Source organism: Kogia breviceps, chromosome 2 (assembly GCF_026419965.1).
Source record: "Kogia breviceps isolate mKogBre1 chromosome 2, mKogBre1 haplotype 1, whole genome shotgun sequence".
Lineage (NCBI taxonomy): Eukaryota > Metazoa > Chordata > Mammalia > Artiodactyla > Physeteridae > Kogia > Kogia breviceps.
This window is the reverse complement of record NC_081311.1, coordinates 54,754,914-54,777,699: the sequence shown is the minus strand read 5'-3', so window position 1 is coordinate 54,777,699 and position 22,786 is coordinate 54,754,914. Positions and strand designations below refer to the sequence as shown.

At 39.6% G+C, this 22,786-nt stretch overlaps 1 protein-coding gene across 6 annotated transcripts in view; it reads right to left on the bottom strand.

Annotated features, from left to right (window-relative positions):
- The window catches only part of DYDC1 (DPY30 domain containing 1), a 159,126-nt gene that overhangs the window by 28,499 nt on the left and 107,841 nt on the right, over positions 1-22,786 (bottom strand). For 4 of the 6 annotated variants that reach the window (XM_067025254.1, XM_067025255.1, XM_067025252.1 and 1 more), the window contains one exon: positions 22,299-22,444. In XM_067025254.1, the coding sequence (XP_066881355.1) occupies positions 22,409-22,444 (36 nt within the window). In that variant the 3' untranslated portion in view covers positions 22,299-22,408. Of the gene's footprint in view, positions 1-10,321; positions 10,379-20,698; positions 20,800-22,298; positions 22,445-22,786 lie in introns of those variants that run through there. The other 2 variants (XM_067025253.1, XM_067025257.1) reach the window with 2 other exon arrangements.

The following is a 22,786-nucleotide window of genomic DNA, read 5'->3' as shown; positions in this document are numbered from 1 at the left end:
AATAGTGTGGCAGACGAGGAGGCCAGGCTATTTCTGCACCCTTCTCTCTTGCTTCTCCCAAGAGAAGGATGAGTTGGTCTGGGGTAAAGGTCCCGGGCTCAACCGGGCCTTTGAGCTCTTGCCCCTGAATGTCTCAGCAAGCAGAACTGACCACGGACCCTCCATGCTTCCATCTCCTTTCTGAGAAGCAGAGCAGACCGGGCTCTCCACCTGACACAGAGAGAACTGCAGCTCCCAGGATGCTTTTCCTGAGACTAGCCAGTAGGAATAAAATACTCAGTGTGGGCCCAGTGTCCAAAGTGCACTCTCTGTGGAAGTTTTAACATTTGTAAAGTTGATTCTTTGACTTGCATTTGGCCCTTTATGCCTGGTTCCAAACAGGATAAGAGATATGTCATTAGGTACCTCCAGGACCCCCGAAGTTCTTCTCAGAAAATAATCACATTAAACTTCATGAAATTAGGAAAGTTGAGTATAGCAAAGGAATAGTTTTCCATGAGAAAAAGTCTATAGGGTTTGATCTTTGGCTTTAAGCCAGGATGGTCTAAAAGGGATAGGATTTACACATGAAACAATTAAAACCAGGACAAAATACATGAAACAATACTTGTCAAGACAGTGAACATGAGGCAACAAGGGACAATAACCCCTGGGAAATGAGAAACAATTAAAGTATTCCCTACAATTGCCCCAATGTACTTCCTTGAGAGTGCTGCCCAGCTACAGTGCAGGAAGGCGGAATGTTTACGAAGCCTGGTAGTCTCCCCGACTTAAGGAGAAGGAGCTGAGAGCACAGAGGTACCTACAGAGGGTCCTCCTTGAGTCTTCAACTGAGTGATAAATGCATGCATATGAGGAAATGACACAAAGCTAAGGAAAGAACCCCCTGAAATGATTAGGGGGCATTACCATGGCTCAAAGAGAGCCAGGAAAAATTTCTCTTCCTGTCAATCACACATCAATAAAGTGGTTTTACTGTATGAGAAAAGAATCTGAAAAAGAATGAATATATGTATGTGTAAAACTGAATCATTCTGCTGTATACGTGAAACTAACCCATTATAAATCAACTCTACTCCTTTAAAATTAAATAAATAAAATAAATAATTTTTAAAAAATAATAGATCCCCATTGGAAAAATAAAGTGGTTTTAAAAATACAATAAAATAGGGCTTCCCTGGTGGCGCAGTGGTTAAGAATCTGCCTGCCAATGCAGGGGACACGGGTTCAAGCCCTGGTCTGGGAAGATCCCGCATGCCACAGAGCAACTAACCCCGTGAGCCACAACTACTGAGCCTGCACTCTAGAGCCTGCGAGCCACAACTACTGAAGCCCGCATGCCTAGAATCCGTGCTCCGCAATAAGAGAAGCTACCTCAACAAGAAGCCTGCGCACCTCAAGGAAGAGTGGCCCCTGCTCACCACAACTAGAGAAAGCCTGCGTGCAGCAACAGAGACCCAACTCAGCCAAAAATAAATAAATAAATAAATAAATTTTTAAAATAAAATACAATAACATAATTTATCTTCCCACAGCCAAAGTGGAAATTCTCATAATTCACTCAGCATTGGGTAGCATACACCCAGAGATGGTTGCCTTAATTGTAGGGCAAAATTAGCCCTAGACTGAATGCTCCCTTAGTCCCACCTAACAAAGCTTCTTAAAACTAAGATCAGAAAAGAAATCAAACTATTTCCAAGTAACTTAATTGCACCTAGGAACAAAATTCGAAAATATTTATTATAGGAATAAAAATACCCAACATCTAAGAAGATAAAATTCGTATCTATTCAAAAATTACCAGGCATAGAAAGAAGTAGAGAAAAACAAATGACCTATAATGAGAAAAAAACTCTGCCTCAGAAATAATACAATGACAGAATTGGTAACCAAAGACATTAAAGCAGTCATTCTAATTGTCTCCTATGTTTTAGAAGCTAGAGGAAAGAATGAACATATTAAGTAGAGGATGGATGACATTTTTTAAAAATAATAAATATAAATGCTAAATATACCAGACCGGAATAACAGCAGATTTGACATTGCAGAAAAAAAAAAAAGGTAAGTTTACTTGAAGATACAGCAACAGAAACTTTCAAAAATGAAACACAGAGAAAAATAATGAAGAAAGAAAGGAATTAAAGCATCAGGGAGAGCTCAGTTCACCCAATGGAGAGAAGATAGTGAAAAAATACTTGAAGAAATAATGATTACATTTTTTTTCAAATTTGATAAAAACCTATAAGCCAAGGAACTCAACAAACCTAAGGCATATAAAACATGAAGGAAACTACACCAAGGCACACTATAATCAAATTGTTCAAAACCAGTGATAAAGATATTAAAATCAGAGAAAACAGACATATTACATAGGAACAGTTAAGGATGATATTTCTTATCAAAAACAATGCAAATGAGAAGACAGCAAGGAATCATCTTTAAAATACTGAAAGAGAAAAGACTGTCAACCTACAATTCTATAAGCAGTGGAAAACTCCTTCAAAAACAACGGTAAAAATCCAGAAAATATATTTATATACAAAACTCAAAAACTACACAAAATTCAAAGACTTGTGTCTTATATCATTACATGATAGATGATTACAGATTTCATTTAATGTTAGCAAGAAATGTACCACTTGGCCTTATCTCACTATGATGCAGAAGAATAAAAATAAATAATTAAAAAATGAAGGTAAAATAATGTCAGCAGAAATGGTAGAATAAGGATCTCCAAAAATCCTCTCCTCCATAAAAGCAATGATAGTAATGGTGCAAACTATCAATATCGACTTTTCAGAACTCTTAAAATTAACCAAAGGCTTGCAACAATCCAGGGAATATTTATTCAAGAAAAACAGCTGAATCTCAAGAACAGCATTAGCTTTGTGGCTATTTACTTTTCTCTATCCCCATTCCCCTACTCCCATGTCTATTGTAGCCTTGAAAACCAACAGGGCTTTCATGTTGAAACCATGATGAAAATCAGTGACCTGCTAGCCAATAAAAAGTCAGAATCAGGATGGGACTCTTCTAAAGCCCATTTCCCAGAAAACAGTCATTATTTGACTTGTCTGGAAGTTCCATGGAAAATCCCACTTGAAAATCTATATTTGACATGAGTTCACCCATTGCAACCAGCCTTTTTCCCAGGGGTGTTGTCAACAAAAATCAGCATCAACTTTTTAACATCATGTCTGCCTGATACAGTGATAACAGCTGGGACAAAGAACAAGATGACCAAAAACTTAAGTGGAAAAGCTTGAGAATAAGATTCCATAAGGGGATTTCAAAATCTCTGGCATATTGCTAGGAATTGAGAAGGCCACACATATTTGCAGGGTTGTACACATGCCTAAGGCATGTGCACAGTTGAGAAAGACCCAAGAAGACCCTAGGCTCTCGTCTCTGGCTGAACTGGAGGCCTCAACAAAATCAGAAAGTGAAGGTTAAAGCAGAGTTGTAAACTGTTGGGTTGGCCAAAAAGTTCATTTGGGTTTTTCTGTAACATCTTATGGAAAACCCAAATGAACTTTTTGGTCAACCCAATACATGCCTAAGCACTGAATGTATGCCACCAACAAAGTCTGGAAGATTTATTGGATCCAGACATCTAAGGAAATCTCTGTCAAATCACTGGCTGACCACTAAGCAATCCAAGCCGACTTCAATGACCACATATGGTAAAACATGCAGACATTACAAAGTTCAGAAAAGTTACTAAACAAACGAATAGCAACAAGAAGAACAAATAGCAATAATAAGATATCCTGGGAAGGGGGATAGAATCTGTTTTCCAGGATTGCCAATATATATATTTTTAAATATCCAGTTCTCAAAAACTTACAAGGCATGCAAAGATACAAGAAAGTATGGCCCATATTCAGGAAAAGAGACTATTAGAAATTGTCCCTGAGGTAATGTAAATTGATACAGGCACTATGGAAAACAGTATGGAGGTTCCTTAAAAAACTGAAATAGAACTACCATATGACCCAGCAATCCCACTACTGGGCATATACCCAGAGAAAACAATAATTCAAAGAAAACACATGCATCCCAATGTTCATGGTAATGCTATTTACAATAGCCAGGACATGGAAGCAACCTAAATGTCCATTGACAGAGGAGTGGATAAAGAAGATGTGGTATATATATATAGAATGGAATATTACTCAGCCATATAAAGGAATGAAATTGGGTGATTTTGTAGAGACATGGATGGACCTAGAGAGTGTCATACAGAGTGAAGTAAGTCAGAAAGAGAAAAGCAAATATTGTATAATAACGCATATATGTGGAATCTAGAAAAATGGTATAGGTGATCTTAGTTGCAAAGCAGAAATAGAGACACCAATGTAGAGAACAAATGTATGGATACCAAGAGGGAAAGGGGAGGAGTAGGAGGAACTGGGAGACTGGGATTGACACATATACATTATTGATACTATGTATAAAATGGACAACTGATGGGAACATGCTGTATAGCACAAGGAACTCATCTAGTGCACTGTGGTAACCTAAATGGGAGGGAAGTCCAAAAGGGAGGGGATATCTGTATGTGTGTGGCTGATTCATTATGTTGTGCAGTGGAAGCTAACACAACATTGTGAAGCAACCATACTCCAATAAAAATTAATTTTTTTTAAAAAAAGGAAGAAATTGTTTCTGAGGAAGGCCAAGCATGGGGCTTATTAGACAAAGACCTTAAATCAACTATTTTAAATATGTTCAAAGAGTTAAAATAAACCATTCATAAAACTAAAGAAAACAAATAGAAATTCTGGAATTGAAAATTACAATGACTAGAATGAAAAATTCATGAGAGGAACTCAACAGCAGATTTGAGCTGGCAGAAGAATAAATCAATGATTATGAAGATAGGTCAATTGACATTATTCACTCTGAGACACAGAAAGAAAAAATATAGATAAAATAACAAAGCCCAAGAGGCAAATAGGACACCATCAGGTATACCAGCATGTGCATAATGGAGTTGCAGAAGGAAAGAGAGACAGAAGCTAAAAAAGTATTTGAGGAAATAATGGCCCCAAACTTCCCAAATTTTATGGAAAACATTAATCTACATATCCAAGAAGTTCAATGAACTCCAGGTAAGATAAATTCAAAGAGATGCACACTGAGAGAAATCATAGTCAATCTATCCAAAGACCAAGAGTGAATCCTGGGAGCAGCAATAGAGAAGCAACTCATCACATACAAGGGATCCTCAATGAGATTAACAGCTAATTCCTCATCAGAAACCTTGGAGGCTAGAAGGCAGTGGGGATGACATATTCAAAATGCTGAAAGAAAATGCTGATAATCAATAAGTCTATGTCCAGCAAAACCATCCTTCAGAAATGAATGAGAGGGAAGCTGGGACGAAGTGAGAGAGTGGCATGGACATATATACACTACCAAATGTAAAATAGATAGCTAGTGGGAAGCAGCCGCATAGCACAGGGAGATCAGCTCGGGGCTTTGTGACCACTTAGAGGGGTGGGATAGGGAGGGTGGGAGGGAGATGCAGGAAGGAGGAGATATGGGGATATATGTATATGTAGAGCTGATTCACTTTGTTATAAAGCAGAAAGTAACACACCATTGTAAAGCAATTATACTCCAATAAAGATGCTAATAAATAAATAAGTAAATAAATAAATAAATAAATGTTAGGCAGACCAAAAAAAAAAAGAAATGAATGAGAAATTAAGACATTCCCAGGTAAACAAAGCTGACAGAATTCATTGCTAGCAGACTTGCTCTGCAAGAAATGCTAAAGAGAATTCTTCAGGCAGAAATAAAAGGATACTAGACAGTAATTTGAATTCCGTGAAGAAATAAAGAGCACTGATAAACATAATTATGTAGGTAAATATGAGAGACAATATAAATGTATTTTTGTTTGTAACATTTTTTCTCCTATATTATTTAAAAGCAACAATTATAAATCTGTGTTAATGGGTACACAAATTATATTTCTATGACAAAAATAGCACAAAAGAAGTGTGAGGGAACAGAACTATGTAGCAGCAAAGTTTTTGTAAATAAATAAAATTAAGTAGGTAATATTTTAAAGCAGAGTGTTATATACTAACATATTTCTTGGAAAGAACAGTCTCTTCAATAAATGGTGTTAGGAAAACTGGATAGCCACATGCAAAAGAATGAAACTGGACCACTATCTTACACCACTCACAAAAATTAACTCAAACTTGATTAAAGAACATAAGACCTGAAGCCATAAAACTCCTAGAACAAGGTGGTAAACTCCTTGACATCAGTCTTGGTGATTATTTTTTTAATTTGACACCAAAGCAAAGGCAACAAGAGCAAAAATAGACAAGTGGGACTACATCAAACTAAAAAGCTTCTGCACAGCAAAAGAAACCATCAACAAAATGAAAAGGCAACCTACCAAATGGGAGAAAATATTTGAAAATCATATATCTGATAAGAACTCATACAACTCAATGGCAAAAAACAGTAATTAAAAAATGGGCAGGATCTCCAAATAGACATTTTTTCAAAGAAGACATACAGATGGCCAACATGAAAAGGTGCTCAACATGGCTGATCATCAGGGAATGCAAATAAAAAACACAATGAGATATCACTTCACACCCATTAGAATGGTTTTTATCAAGAACACAAGAAATAACAAGTGTTGGTGAGGATGTGGAGAAAAGTGGTCCTCAGTGCACTATTTTTCAGAATGTAAATTGGTGCAGCCACTATGGAAAACAGTATGAGGTTCCTCAAAAAATAAAATAAAACTATATGATGCACTTTTGGGTATTTTTCAAAGAAAATGAAAACATAACTCAAAAAGATATACACACCCCATAAAGGATTATAAGGGAATACTATAAACAATTGTATATTAACTGTATGCCAAATTAGATAACCTGGATGAAATGGACACTCCTAGAAAGACAAGCTATAAAAACTGTCTCAATAAGAAATAGAAATCCTCGAAGTAAAGAGAATGAATTAGTAATAAATAGCTTCCAACAAAGAAAAGTACAGGCCTAGATGGTTTCATGGGTGAATTATACCAATTTTTAAAAATGCTACCAATTAAAGAATAATAAATATCAATCCTTCATAAACTTTCAAAAACAAAAGAGACAGGAACACTTCCCAACCTATTCTATGAAACTAGTATTAACCTGATACCAAAGCCAGATAAAGACATCACAAAAAAACTACAGACCAGAATCTGTTTTGAATATGGATGCAAATATCCTCAACAAATTACTAGTGAATTGACTCTAGAACCACATAAAAAAGATCATACCATGATAAGAACACTTAACAAATCATGAATACAGAGGAACTTTCTCAACTGGATAAAAAAAAATGTATGAAATACTCCAGTAACATCATACTTAATGGTGAAAGATGGAAAGCTTTTTCCCTAAGATCAGGAACAAAACAAGGATTCCTGCTTTCAACACTTCTATTCAACATTATACTGAAAGTTCTGGCCAGGGAAATCAGAGGGGATAAAAAAGAGTAAAAAGGTTCCCAAACTGAAAGAAGTAAAATTATCTGTCTTTGCAAATCACACGATCTTGTGTATAGAAAATTCTAAGGAATCACAAAAAGAAAAAAAAACTACTAAAGCTAATAAATGAATTCACCAATAGACCAACAAACAAACAAAACCAGTTACATTTCAAAACACAAGCAGTGAACAATGTAAAAGAGAAATTAAGAAAATAATTCCATTTATAATAGCATTAAAAAATAATTAGGACTAAATTTAACTAAGGAGGGGCAAGACTTGTACACTGAAAACTACAAAACATTGTGGACAGAAATGAAGAAAACTTAAATAAATAGAAAAACATTTCCCATTCATGAATTAGAAGACTTAACATTGTTAAGATGGCAATACACCCCAAACCTATCTAAGGAGTCAGTGAAATCCCCATCAAAATCCCAATGTCCTCTCTTGCAGAAATGAAAAAGCCAATCCTAAAATTCATATGTAATTGCAAAGGGGCCTAACAGCCAAAACAATGTTGAAAAAGAATAAAGTTGGAGGAAGCACACTTCCCAATTACAAAACTTACAAAAATTACAAAGCTACAGTAGTCAAAAGAGGGTAGTACTGGCATAAAAATAGTAATATAGATCAATTGAATAGAACGGACAGTCCAGAGGTAAACCCATACATTATGGTCAACTGATTTCAACAGAGTGCCAAGACCATTCAATGGAGAAAGAACAGTCTCTTCAACAAAAGATGCTGGGATAACTGAATAGGCAAATGCAAAATTAGAAAGTCAGACCTTTACCTCATATCATATATAAAAATTATCTCAAAACAGATCAAAGGGGCTTCCCTGGTGGCGCAGTGGTTGACAGTCTGCCTGCCGATGCAGGGGACACGGGTTCGTTCCCTGGTCTGGGAAGATCCCACATGCCGCGGAGCGGCTAGGCCCATGAGCCATGGCTGCTGATCCTGCACGTCCGGAGCCTGTGCTCCGCAACAGGAGAGGCCACAACAGTGAGAGGTCCGCGTACCGCAAAAAACAACAACAACAACAGATCAAAGACCCAAATAAAAGCTAAAATTAAAAGAAACTATAGATGTAAATCTTTATGGCCTTGGATTTGGCAATGACTTCTTACATATGACACCAAAAGCACAAGTAACAAAAGAAAAACATAGATGAACTGGACTTCGTGAAAATGAAAATCATTTGGGCATCAAAGGACACTATCAAGAGAGTGAAATGACAAATCACAGAATGGGAGAAAATATTTGCAAATCATATAAATGGTAAGGGTCTAGAATCCAGAATATATATTAAAAAAACCAAAACCTTAAAACTCAACAACAAAAAGACAAACAAACAAATTTTAAAATAGGCAAAGGACCTGAATGAACATTTCTCCAAAGAAGATGCACCTATGGCCAACAAGCACATGTAAACATGCTTAAAGTCATTAGTCATTAGGGAAATGCAAACCAAACCACAATGACATACTACTTCACACCCATTAGGATGGCCACAAAAAAAGAAAAAGAAAAATAAATGGAAAGGACTTCCCTGGTGGTGCAATAGTTAAGAATCTGCCTGCCAGTGCAGGGGACATGGGTTCCATCCCTGGTCTGGGAAGATCCCACATGCCATGGAGCAACTAAGCCCGTGTGCCACAACTACTGAGCCTGTGCTCTAGAGCCCACGTGCCACAACTACTGAAGCCCACGCACCTAGAGCCCATGCACCGCAACTACTGAGCCCACACACCTCACCTACTGAAGCCCGCGCGCCACAACTACTGAGCCCACATGCTGCAACTACTAAAGCCTGCGTGCCTAGAGCTCATGCTCCATGATGAGAAGCCACTGCAATGAGAAGCCCACACACTGCAACGAAGAGTAGCCGCAACTAGAGAAAGCCCATATGCAGCAGTGAAGACCCAACGCAGCCAAAGAAAGAAAAAAAAAGAAAATGGAAAACACGAAGTGTGGGTGGGGGTGATACATTGTTGGTAGGAATGTAAAATGGTGAGCTACTGTGGAAAATAGTTTGGCAGTTCCTCAAAAACTACAACATAGAATTTACTGTATGACTCACTCCTAGGTATATACTCAAAAGAACTGAAAACATATGTCCACATAAAAGTTTGTGTACACATGTTCACAGCAGCATTATTCACAACAGCCAAAAGGTAGAAATCATCCAAGTGTCCATGAATTGATGAATGGATAAGTGTGGTATATCAATACAATAAATGATTATTCAGCAACAAAAAAAAGTACTGATACATGCTACAACTTAGATGAACTTTGAAATCATTATGGAAGTGACAGAACCCAGGCCATATATTATGATTCCATTTATTTGAAATTTCCAGAACAGGTAAATTCATAGAAATCTGATTAATGGTTGCCAGGGTCTGGGAGGAGGGGGAAATGGGGAGTAACTGCTTTATGTGTGTGGAGTCTCCATCTGGGATGATAAAGAAGTCCTGGAACTAGATAGTGGTGATGGTTATACAACAAGTACAGTGATGGTTGACTGTACTTAATACCACTAAATTGTACACTTTAAAATGGTTAAAATGGTAAATTTTATGTTATGTGTGTTTTACCACAGTAAGAAATAAAACATATACTTAAAAAGTCTAATTCTCTATGAACATTGATCTATACAAATATAATTGCTTCAGATCTTTTTTTAAATTATTGCTTTCAATTTTCTTGTTCCTACCCAGAAGCCATATAGTGAAGTGACAGAAAATACTGTCACTGTGACTTTGGGGCCCAACAAAGGCTAAGTCCAGGTCAGCCCTGTCACTTACCAACTATATAAAATGAGACAAAACTCCTCTCTTTGTGCCTCAGTTTCTTCATCTGTAGAATAGGGAATAATATCAATTATTCAGGGTCCTGAGTAATGACAATACTATAAATAAGGAATAAAGGAGCTCCCACTTACCAAGGTTATGACAATAAAAAAATAATTGTAAGGGAATGAAAAACACTAAATGAATACCATGAGTCCATAATGACAATCAATTAAAAGAAAGCCAGAAAAAAACTGTCACTATTCATAACTACTTCAAAAACTCCTTACTTTTAACATTAGTAATTAAGGGAAATGAAACATTTGTTTTTCAGGAGGAATTACATTTTAGAGTAACCCAGTAATTCCCAAAGATTAAGAAAAGCTTTTCAGAAGAATGCTATACATAAAAGTAAAATGAATATAGAATTAACAAAATGCATTTCACAAACTCTGATGCAAATTTTGATGTGGGTAAAAATTAGCAACTGGTATTAAAATGATTAGAATTGGACGGTCATATTGTAACACCACACAAATTACTCTGGAGTTGCAAGGGGAGCCACAAAAGCTTGGAAAGCACAGACTGTCATCACCCTAACCCAGTGGTTAATCTTAGCTTTACTGATAGTGGGTCAGATACTGTGTCTTCTGATGTACAATAATACAGAAAAACTAGATTAGTGGTTGCCTAGAGTTTAGAAGGAAGGATGAGGGGTGGTGACCACTAAAGAGTATGGAGTTTCTTCCTGGGGTGACAAAAATGTTCTAAAACTGATGTGGTGATGGTTGCACAAATCTGTGAAAGTATTAAAAACCAATGAATAGTAAACTTTAAATGGGTGGTTGTGTGTGTGTGAACTTTATCTCAATAAAGCTGTTACCACCCCCAAAAAATCATATACAGCTATATCCAGGATAAAGTATCTTCAATCCAAACAAAATTAAAAATATAGCATCTACAGAGAAGAAAACGGGATTGGAGAAAAATTAGGTACCCAAAAGTATCAAACACAAAGAATAGAGAGTCTAAAGAAAAAAACATACTAGAGAAAAAAAGTACTGAAAAGTATCTCCTCCATTTTAGCTGAGAATAAACATTTACATAGTATCACAAATGTGTGGCACAGTGACCACAAAAGTTCCATAGCGGTTAAAAATGTTGAGAAATTGCTGCTCCAGCACCATAATATTAAACTACCAAAATTTTAATAAAAGTGTAGTTTTTAAAGTGTTATATCTCAGAAGTTAACATATTAACTTCAGCCTTGACTTTGGCTGAACAGTGAGATTAATACTCCGTCATTCAAGATTCAGCCAAAACATCTACTTAACTATATGTTACAACCACTTACATGTGGAATCTAAAAAAATACAACAAACTAGTGAATAAAACAAAAAAGAAGCAGACTCACAGATACAGGGAACAAACTAGTTCTACCAGTGGGGAGAGGCAATATAGGGGTAGGGGATTTTTTTTAAAAGGGTTATTATGGGATTATACAAAATAATTTGTGTGAAACTTTTGAAAATTGTAAAGAACTACAGAATTTAAAGAATCTTTCATTCAATAACAAAAAATACATTCAAGAAATGTCTATTCAGTGCACCTGTATTTTGATGGTTTGTTCTGTCTCAGCTTTTGCAGTGAGAAATGTAGTTTAATTACCTATGTTTAGATCCTTTAGGTCTCTCCATTCTTTCATCCATTTCCTCCTTCCCTTCTGTTATCCTTGCCTTCCACAAGAACCAGATCCACAGGGAAATCCAGAATACCTCAACCAAGACCAGGATGTCACCCAGCTAGAGAAAAGCCCGCCAGAACAGGAGCCATCCCACCTCGTCGTTCAGGTGGGTCTAAAATAAGTCTTGCTGCCACTGGCAAAAAACGCTAAGGCCTAGATCCAGACTCAGCATAGGTGTCTGCCCAAAAACAACAGGCTTGCCCCAGTCCCAGCAGGCAGTGGGCATCTGCTCTATCTGTGAGTCATCTCCTTATGGGCATGGGAGCCTCTTCCCAGACACCCTGATCACCAGCTAAATCCTCATAAGTGCTCTCTCTCCAGACAGAGGTTGAACACGTTTCATCTCCTTTCTTACCCCATTCTACTTCCTCACTCTTATGCCCAGTTCTGGCTGGGAGCTCTTCACACAAGACTACCCTCTGCCCAGAACCACAATGCTTCAAGAGTGACTATCACTCTGAGTGTTGGCTAACACTCAGAGACTCTTGCTGTCAAATCCCAGTGCCAGACTGCACCCTTTGCAGACCAGCATGGGCTGTGCTGAGCCCAAGATGCCCTCTGAGCCTTCCCTTCCACACCTAGCCCTCCACAATGGTATCACATAGGCTGAGGCTGAGGCCTTGAAGGACACTCTCTTGCTGCCTTTGACACTCCTACCTGGGTGAAGTGAATGCAGGGCACCCATATGAGGGGCACAGTGCCTGGTGGACTGACTGACACAGAAGTCATCTCTCCAGGGCACCTGAGACTTTTTTCTCAAAAATGTACAGAACTGGAGAGGAGTCAAGATGGCAGTATGGGAAGACACAGAGCTAGCGTCTCCCCACAACTAGGGTGCCTGCCAGCTGCTGGTGGGGAACTCTGAATCCTAAGGAGACAGGAGGAAGCCCACAGTGAAACGGTAGGACGTAGTGGGACCCAGCGGGGAGGAGAAGTGGACGCCAGACAATATCAGCACCCCTGAGGCTGGGGAGATTGGGAGAGGCAAGTGTGAGGGACTCACCGGGAAGAGCAGGAAAGGAGCAGAGGGCGATTGCCTGGCCCACTCAGGCTGGGGAGTCTGCTGAGCTCCCAAGCTGCTTCCCCCACCTCCAAAGCCCCCTCCAGGCTGCATGGGTCCTGGGGGCAGAGGAGGGAGGCCAGGGAGATCAGGAGAGGAAGGTGGGAGGGGTCCTCTGGGAGGAGCAGGAGAGGAGCAGAGAGCAATTGTCCCACCCACTCAGGCACGGGGAGCCTGTGGAGATCCCAGGTCAGTCCCCTGCCCTCCAAGGCCTCCATCCCCACACACCCGCACGCAGCCCCGGCCGCATTGGTCCTGGGGGCAGAGGAGAGAAGCCCGGGGGTGGGGGGCAGGGGGGTGGCCAGGAGAGGAAGGCAGAAGGGGTCCTCCCAGACCCCAGACCAGAGGAGCAGGAGAGGAGAGGAGGGCATCTTCCCCACCCACTTGAGCCCAGGAAGCCTGCTGGGCTCCCAGGTGAGGTCCCCTGCCCTCGAGACCAGGGGTGGGGGGCACACCTGGGTCCCTTCTGCCCCTTGAGCCTAAGCCTCACCCCCCACAACCCCCAGGGCCTTTTCCAGCCTTGTGGGTCCTGAGCACTGGCCCCACCCACTGCCCAAATCTTGCCCTTGCTTAGGCCCCGCCCTCCACAGCCAAGGCTTTCTCCCACCCCCCTGCCCTTGGCTGTTTTTTCTTTTCCTTCCTCTTCTTTTTTAATGTTGTGGTACTGATGTACCTTCCGGTTGTTGATTCATCTATATTTTTATTTTTACATTCTTTCTAACATATCTGTTAGTTTCCTAGTCTAATTTTATTTTTTACTTTGTCATTGCTCTCTTTTTATTTTTTGGCTGCCCCACACGGCTTGCAGGATCTTGATTCACAAGCCCATAGTCAGGCGGAAGCTCCTGAAGCTGGACCTTCAAGTCTGAACCACTGGACTAACAGAGAACCTCAGACCCAAGGGAATATTCATAGGATTGAAGCCTCACAGAGTTCCTCATCTCAGCACCAAGACCCAGCTCTACACAACAGCCTACAAACTCCACTGTTGGAAGCCTCAGGCCAAACAACCAGTAAGACAGGAACACAACCCCACTCATAAAAAAAAAAAAAAAATGGGATGGCAAAACAAAATGTCACAGATGAAGGAGCAAGGTAAAAACCTACAAGACTAAATAAACGAAGAGGAAATAGACAATCTACCTGAAAAAGAATTCAGAGTAATGACAGTAAAGATGATCCAGAATCTCAGAAATAGAATGGAAGCAGGGATTGAGAAAATACAAGAAATCTAGACAATAAATACAAGAAATCTTAACAAAGATCTAGAAGAACTAAAGAACAAACAGAGATGAACAATACAATAACTGAAATGAAAAATACACTAGCAGGAATCAATAACAGAATAACTGAGGCAGAAGAGCAAATAAATGAGCTGGAAGACAAAATGGTGGAAATAACTGCCAAGGAGCAGAATAAAGAAAAAAGAATGAAAAGAATTGAAGACAATCTCAGAGACCTCTGGGACAACACCAACATTTGAATTATGGGGTCTCAGAAGAAGGAGAGAAAAAGAAAGGGTCTGAGAAAATATTTGAAGAGATTATAGTGGAAAATGTCCCTAATATGGGAAAGGAAATAGTCACCCAAGTCCAGGAAGCACAGAGAGTCCCATACAGGATAAACTCTAGGAAAAACACAACAAGACACATATTAATCAAACTAATAAAAATTAAATTCAAAGAAAAAATATTAAAAGCAGCAAGGGAAAAACAAAAAATAACATACAAAGGAATCCCCATAAGGTCATCAGCTGAATTTTCAGTGGAAACTCTGCAGGCAAGAAGGGAGTGGCAGGATATACTTAAAGTGATGAAAGAGAAAAACCTACAACCAAGATTACTCGACTGAGCAAGGATCTCATTCAAATTCGATGGAGAAGTCAAAAGCTTTTCAGACAAGCAAAAGCTAAGAGAATTCAGCACCACCAAACCAGCTTTACAACAATGCTAAAGAAACTTCTCTAAGCAGGAAACACAAGAGAAGAAAAAGACCCACAATAAAAACCCCAAAACAATTAAGAAAATGGTAAAAGAAACATACATATTGATAACAACCTTGAATGTAAATGGATTAAATGCCCCAACCAAAAGACACAGACTGGCTGAATGGATACAAAAACCAGACCCATATATATGCTGTCTACAAGAGACCCACTTCAGACCTAGGGACACATACAGACTGAAAGTGAAGGGATGGAAAAAGATATTCCATGCAAATGGAAATCAAAAGAAACCTGGAGTAGCAATACTCCTATTAGATAAAAAAGACTTCAAAATAAAGACAGTTACAAGAGATAAGGAGGGACACTACATAATGATCAAAGGATCAATCCAAGAAGAAGATATAACAATTATAAATGTTTATGCACCCAACATAGGAGCACCTCAATACATAAGGCAAATGCTAACAACCATGAAAGGAGAAATTGATGGTAACACAATAATAGTAGGGGACTTTAATATCCCACTTACACCAATGGACAGATCATCCAAACAGAAAATAAATAAGGAAACACAAGCTTTAAATGACACAGTAGGGCTTCCCTGGTGGCGCAGTGGTTGAGAGTCCGCCTGCCGATGCAGGGGACACGGGTTCGTGCCCCGGTCCGGGAAGATCCCACGTGTCACGGAGCGGCTGGGCCCGTGAGCCATGGCCGCTGAGCCTGCGCGTCCGGAGCCTGTGCTCCGCAATGGGAGAGGCCACAACAGTGAGAGGCCCGCGTACAGAGAAAAAAAAAAAAAAAATGACACAGTAGACCAGATAGATTTAATTGATATTTATAGAATATTCCACCCAAAAGTGGCAGAATACACTGTCTTCTCAAGTGCACATGGAACATTCTCCAGGAGAGATCACATCTTGGGTCACAAATCAAGCCTCTGAAAATTTAAGAAAACTGAAATCGTATCAAGCATCGTTTCTGACCACAACGCTATGAGATTGGAAATCAATTACAGGAAAAAAAACTGTAAAAAACACAAATACATGGAGGCTAAATAGTGTGCTACTAAATAACCAAGACTTCACTGAAGAAATCAAAGAAGAAATTTAAAACTACAGAGAAACAAATGACAATGAAAACACGACAACCCAAAACCTATGGGACGCAACAAAAGCAGTTCTAAGAGAGAAGTTTAGAGCAATTCAACCTCACCTCAAGAAACAAGAAAAATCTCAAATAAACAATCTAACTCTACACTTAAAACAACTAGAGAAAGAAGAACATAAAAACCCAGTCAGTAGAAGGAAAGAAATCATAAAGATCAGAGCAGAAATAAATGAAAAAGAAATGAGGAAAACAATAGCCAAGATCAATAAAACTAAAAGCTGGTTCTTTGAGAAGATAAACAAAACTGATAAACCCTTAGCCAGACTCATCAAGAAAAAATGGGAGAGGACGCAAATGAAAAAGGAGAAATCACAACTGACACTGCAGAAATACAAAGGATTATAAGAGACTACTACAAACAACTATATGCCAATAAAATGGACAACCATGAAGAAATGGACAAATTATTGGAAAGGTACAATTTTGCAAGACTGAACCAGGAAGAATTAGAAAATATAAACAGACATATCACAAGTAATGAAATTGAAACCATAATTTAAAATCTCCCAACAAACAGAAGTCCAGGACCAGATGGCTTCACAGGCAAATTCTATCAAACATTTAGAGAAGAACTAACACCCATCCTTCTCAAACTCTTCCAAAAAATTGCAGAGGGAGAAACACTCCCGAATTCATTCTATGAAGCCACTATCACCCTGATACCAAAACCAGAAAAAGATATAACAAAAAAAAGAAAATTACAGACTGATTTCACTGATGAACATAGATGCAAAAATCTTGAACAAAATACTAGCAAACAGAATCCAACAGCACACTGAAAGGATCATACACCACGATCAAGTGGGATTTATCCCAGGGATGCAAAGATTCTTCAATATATGCAAATCAATCAATGTGATACACCATATTAACAAATTAAGGAATAAAAACCATATGGTCATCTCAATAGATGCAGAAAAAAGCTTTTGACAAAATTCAACACCCATTTATGATAAAAACTCTCCAGAAAATACGCATAGAGGGAACCTACCTCAACATAATAAAGGCCATATATGACAAACACACAGCAAGCATCATACTCAATGGTGAAAAACTGAAAACATTTCCACTAGGATAAGGAACAAGACAAGGATGTCCACTCTTGCCACTCTTATTCAACAGTTTTGGAAGTCCTAGCCACGGCAATCAGAGAAGAAAAGGAAATAAAAGGAATACAAACTGGAAAATAAGAAGAAAACCGTCACTATTTCCTGATGACATGATACTATACATAGAAAATCTTAAAGATGCAACCAGAAAACTACTAGAACTAATCAATGAATTCGGTAAGGTTGCAGGATACAAAATTAATGCACAGAATCTCTTGCATTCCTATACACCAATGAAAAATCTGAAAGAGAAATTAAGGAAACACTCCCATATACCATTGCAACAAAAAGAATAACATACCTAGGAATAAACCAGCCTAAAGGAGGCGAAAGACCTGTACTCAGAAAAGTATAAAACACTGATGAAAGAAAACAAAGATGACATAAACAGATGGAGAAATATACCATGTTCTCGCATTGAAAGAATCAATACTGTGAAGATGACTATACTGCCCAAAGCAATCTACAGATTCAATGCAATCCCTATCAAACTACCAATGGCATTCTTCATAGAACTAAAACAAAAAACCTTACAATTCGTATGGAAACACAAAAGACACCAAATAGTCAAAGCAATCTTGAGAAAGAAAAACGGAGTTGGAGGAATCAGGCTCCCTGACTTCAAACTATACCAAAAGGTACTGTAATCAACACAGTATGGTACTGGCACAAAAACAGAAATATAGATCAACAGGACAGGATAGAATGCCCAGAGATAAACCCACGTACATATGGGCACCTAATTTATGACAAAGGAGCAAGAACATACAATGGAGAAAAGACAACCTCTTCAATAAGCAGTGCTGGGGAAACTGGACAGCTACATGTAAAAGAATAAAAGTAGAACACTACCTAACACCATATACAAAAATAAGCTCAAAATGGATTAAAGACCTAAATGTAAGACCAGACACTATAAAACTCTTGGAGGAAAACAAAGGAAAATCACTCTTTGACTTAAACCACAGCAAGATCTTTTTTGACCCACCTCCTAGAGTAACAAATGAAAACAAAAATAAACAAATGGGACTTAATTAAACTTAAAAGCCTTTTCACAGCAAAGGAAATCATAAACAAGACAAAAAGACAACCCTCAGAATGGGAGAAAATATTTGCAAATGAAACAACAAAGGATTAATCTCTAAAATATACAAACAGCTCATGGAGCTCAATATCAAAAAAACAAACAATCCAGTTTAAAAGTGGGCGGAAGATCTAAATAGACATTTCACCAAGAAAACATACAGATGGCCAAGAGGCACATGAAAAGCTGCTCAACATCACTATTAGAGAAATGCAAATCAAAACTACAATGAGGCATCACCTCACACTGGTCAGAATGGCCATTATCAAAAAAGCTAAAAACAATAAATGCTGGAAAGGGTGTGGTGAAAAGGGAAACCTCCTACACTGTTGGTGGGGATGTAAATTGATATGACCACTATGGAAAACTGTATGGAGGTTCCTTAAAAAACTCAAAATAGAACTACCATATGACCCAGCAATCCCACTACTGGGCATATACCCTAAGAAAACCACAATTCAAAAAGAGACATGCACCACAATGTTCACTGCAGCACTATTTACAATAGCCAGGTCATGGAACCAACCTAAATGTCCATCGACAGATGAATGGATAAAGAAGATGTGGCACATATATACAATGGAATATTACTCAGACATTAGAAGAAACGAAATTGAGTTATTTGTAGTGAGGTGGATGGACCTAGAGTCTGTCATACAGAGGGAAGTAAGTCAGAAAGAGAAAAACAAATATCGCATGATAATGCATATATATGGAATATTAAAAAAAAGGTACTGATGAACCTAGTTGCAGGGCAGGAATAAAGATGTAGACATAGAGAATGGACTTGAGGACATGGAGTGTGAAGGCGTAGCTGGAGCGAAGTGAGAGTAGGATCGACGTCTATACACTACTGAATGTAAAATAGTTGGCTGGTGGGAAGCAGCAGCATAGTACAGGGAGATCAGCTTGGTGCTTTGCGGTGACCTAGAGGGGTGGGATAGGGAGGATGGGAAGGAGGCTCAAGAGGGAGGGGATATGGGGACATATGTATGCATATGGCTGACTAACATGGTATTGTGAAGCAATTATACTCAAATAAAGATGTATTACAAAAAAATGCACAGAACTGGGTTTCCCTGGTGGCACAGTGGTTAATCCACCTGCGAATGCAGGGGACAAGGTGTTCGAGCCATGGTCTGAGAAGATCCCACATGCCGCGAACCAACTAAGCCTGTGCGCCACAACTACTGAGCCTGTGCTCTAGGGCCCGTGAGCCACAACTACTGAGCCCGTGTGCCTAAAGCCCATGCTCCGCAACGAGAAGCCACCGCAATGAGAAGCCTGCCCACCACAACGAAGAGTAGCCCCTGCTCGCTACACTAGAGAAAAGCCCGCGTGCAGCAATGAAGACCCAACACAGCCAAAAGTAAATAAATTTATAAAATTTAAAAAAAAACCTTGTTAAAAAATGTACAGAACTGATATAACATTTCTTTTAATTAAACAGATTTTTTTCCCTTTTTCTTTTCCCATTTAAGCAACTAGGCTTTTCTGCTGTCACTGCCTCGGGAAAGGTATGTTATAACCAAAAACAGAATTTTTTTTTAAAGAAGCCTCTTCCTGGCATTTATACTTCCGCCATTCCTTAAGGAACAGAAAGGACTCATAACATAGACTTAGGTTTGGAAGAATTTTATAAAAGAAGGAAAGTTCTCCCTAAAGCTCAAAGTTAGACCTGAAACCTCCAGGAGGCCAAGAGTGCAGTCAAGGTCCACAGACCACCCAGCATCCACTGAAGGAAGCACCTTGCATGGCCTGTGTCCACTAAGATTTTCCTTTCAACAGTAGCACAGGCCCTCTGCCCAGTGACTGTTTCAGAAAAAACAATGCTACCCTGTCCCTGGGACCTTTGCATCCCTCCCCATCCCAGCCCCATCAATAAACAGGGATTAAGTGGTACTACAAAGCATCACTCCCCAGCCAACTGGGGGAATCTTTGCAGTGCACTCCCAGGAGGAACCACCATATCTAAAGCATGTTGACAATTCCTGAGCTCTACACAGTGGCAGCCTCTTTCACTTCTCATAGAACCAGTAACTTTCAACTCAGGCAATCTTGCTCTCACATAGATGCACACATTCTTTTCAGCTCGTCTCCCATTTGCCCCTTTTGGTTGCTTTGGGAAACACTCTCTCTTGTTCTCTCACTGGCATCATACAAGTAATCAAAATGGTGTCATACAAGTAATCAAAACAATATTTTAAGGCCACTTTTGAAGCCCATTTATAAAGCTGTCTTTAGAGGGAGGAAAAGCAGAGTTCAAGTTTGGAGGGAAAAAAACAATTGGGGACCTCCTATTTTGAAACTTGAAAGAAGAAAAATTTATTGTTCTTTGGTTGGTTGATCCTACAAATCTTGATCAATGTTTAATGCAACCTAAAAACAAAAAGTAAATATGCTTTAATACAACTAGAACTGTGAAATGTACAAGCCACAGAAAATTTAAGCTTAGGTAACTTCTATGTGACTATGTAAATGAAGCTTTCTGATAGTTTCAGATTATTTCAAATAAAATCCAAAGTCAATATAATAATAATTTAACTGTGCTCTCCATGAATTTATCAACCCATACTTTCTTCTACTTCTCTTGCTATTCTCTTATTGTTATCCGTATCCTTCTTGCAGGGGTCCTGTACGCATCCCTTAAATGTTGAAATTTCTCATGTGAGTCAGGTAACCTGACTCACTCTCCTAGCTTCACTTAGCATATATGCTGATGACTGCTGAATTCATCCTTCCTGCCTGGACCTCTCTCCTTCCTCCAGACCCATAACATACTTCAAGGGGTCTTTGGCCATTTTCACCTGCATACCTCAGAGTGACCTGAAATCAACATGTCCACAAATGAAGACATCATTTTCACAAAACCTACTTTCTCTTCATATGTTCCTTAATATAACGAATGATAAAGCTCAAAACATGGTGAAGAGTCCAGTTGCCCAAGGCAGAAATCTGGGCTTCATCCTTGATTTCTTTCTCTCCCTTACCTTCCCAGCTGATATCAAATCCACTCAGCTGTCCCCATCTCTGCTGTCTGGTCCTAGCCCTGGTCATCTTGCATCTGGATGATGGTGATAACCTCCCCTAAGTGGTCTCCTGTTCCCACTCCTGTTCACTCAGCTCCTCTCTCCACCTTTTAAAATCACATATCTAATCCTTACATAAACCCTTTCAATGACTCCCACTGCACCTAAGTCCAAAATCCTTAAGAGGACACACAGAGCCCAGTGTGATCTGGCCTTTATCCACTTCTCCAGCTTCAAATCACACCATTCTCCTAGCTCCATACAACTCAGCCAAAATACTGGACTATCTGCATTCCTTGAAAGCATCTGGCTCTCTCCATCCACTGAGCTCATCTTGGGCTAATTCCTTACACGTCATTTCCTGGAAAAGACTCACCCAGGCTAGGTCAGGTTTCCCTGCTCTGTCCTCTCAGACCACCTTCCCTGCTGGCCCATGGTCCCCAAAGGGCAGAAACCCTATCTGTTTTGTTCACTGGTATTTTCTAGCTCCCTGCATGGTACCAAAACACAGCAGCCGTTAAATAAAAATGTATCCACTGAATGATTAGCATCAAATCCTCCCAGCTCCACTTTCTGAACAGCTCTTAAAAACACCACTCACAGGGCTTCCCTGGTGGCGCAGTGGTTGAGAGTCCGCCTGCCGATGCAGGGGACATGGGTTTGTGCCCCGGTCTGGGAAGATCCCACATGCCGCGGAGCGGCTGGGCCCGTGAGCCATGGCCGCTGAGCCTGCGCGTCTGGAGCCTGTGCTCTGCAACGGGAGAGGCCCACGTACCGCGAGAACAAACAAACAAACAAACAAAAAACCACCACTCACAAAAAACAGAACAACAACAAAAAATCACTCACTACTTCAGGCCATCAGTGCCATCTCTCTGTAGGTTACAAATAGCCTCCTGGTGGGTCTCCTCAAATCGATCACTCCATTCTCTTCTACATGCTGTTGCCAGATGGCCTTCCTAAAACACAGTTCTGATCATGTTGGCCTCCACTGCCTTTAGGATAAAATATAAACGTCTGAGCACAGATTGCAAGTCCTTTCATGGTCTGGCCCCTGCTCTCCACTGCCTCAGCTCTGATCTCTCCCTATCTCTCACTCTCTCTTCTCCCCTTCCCAGCCTCCCAGCCCACCACTGAGTGACAAAGCTGACTTCCTCCAAGAAGCCTTCCCTGACCAAGGGTCAGGTGGCTGTCCCGCTTTGTCAGTGCCCACTGGTGCAGGTGACTCAGTGCAGCCCTCTGCCAGGGCAGTCCCAGGTTATAGCTGCTGATGGGCCTGATATCAACAGCCCCTCCTCTCACTCTCCAAGCATACTGCTCTGGACCAGACATTACCT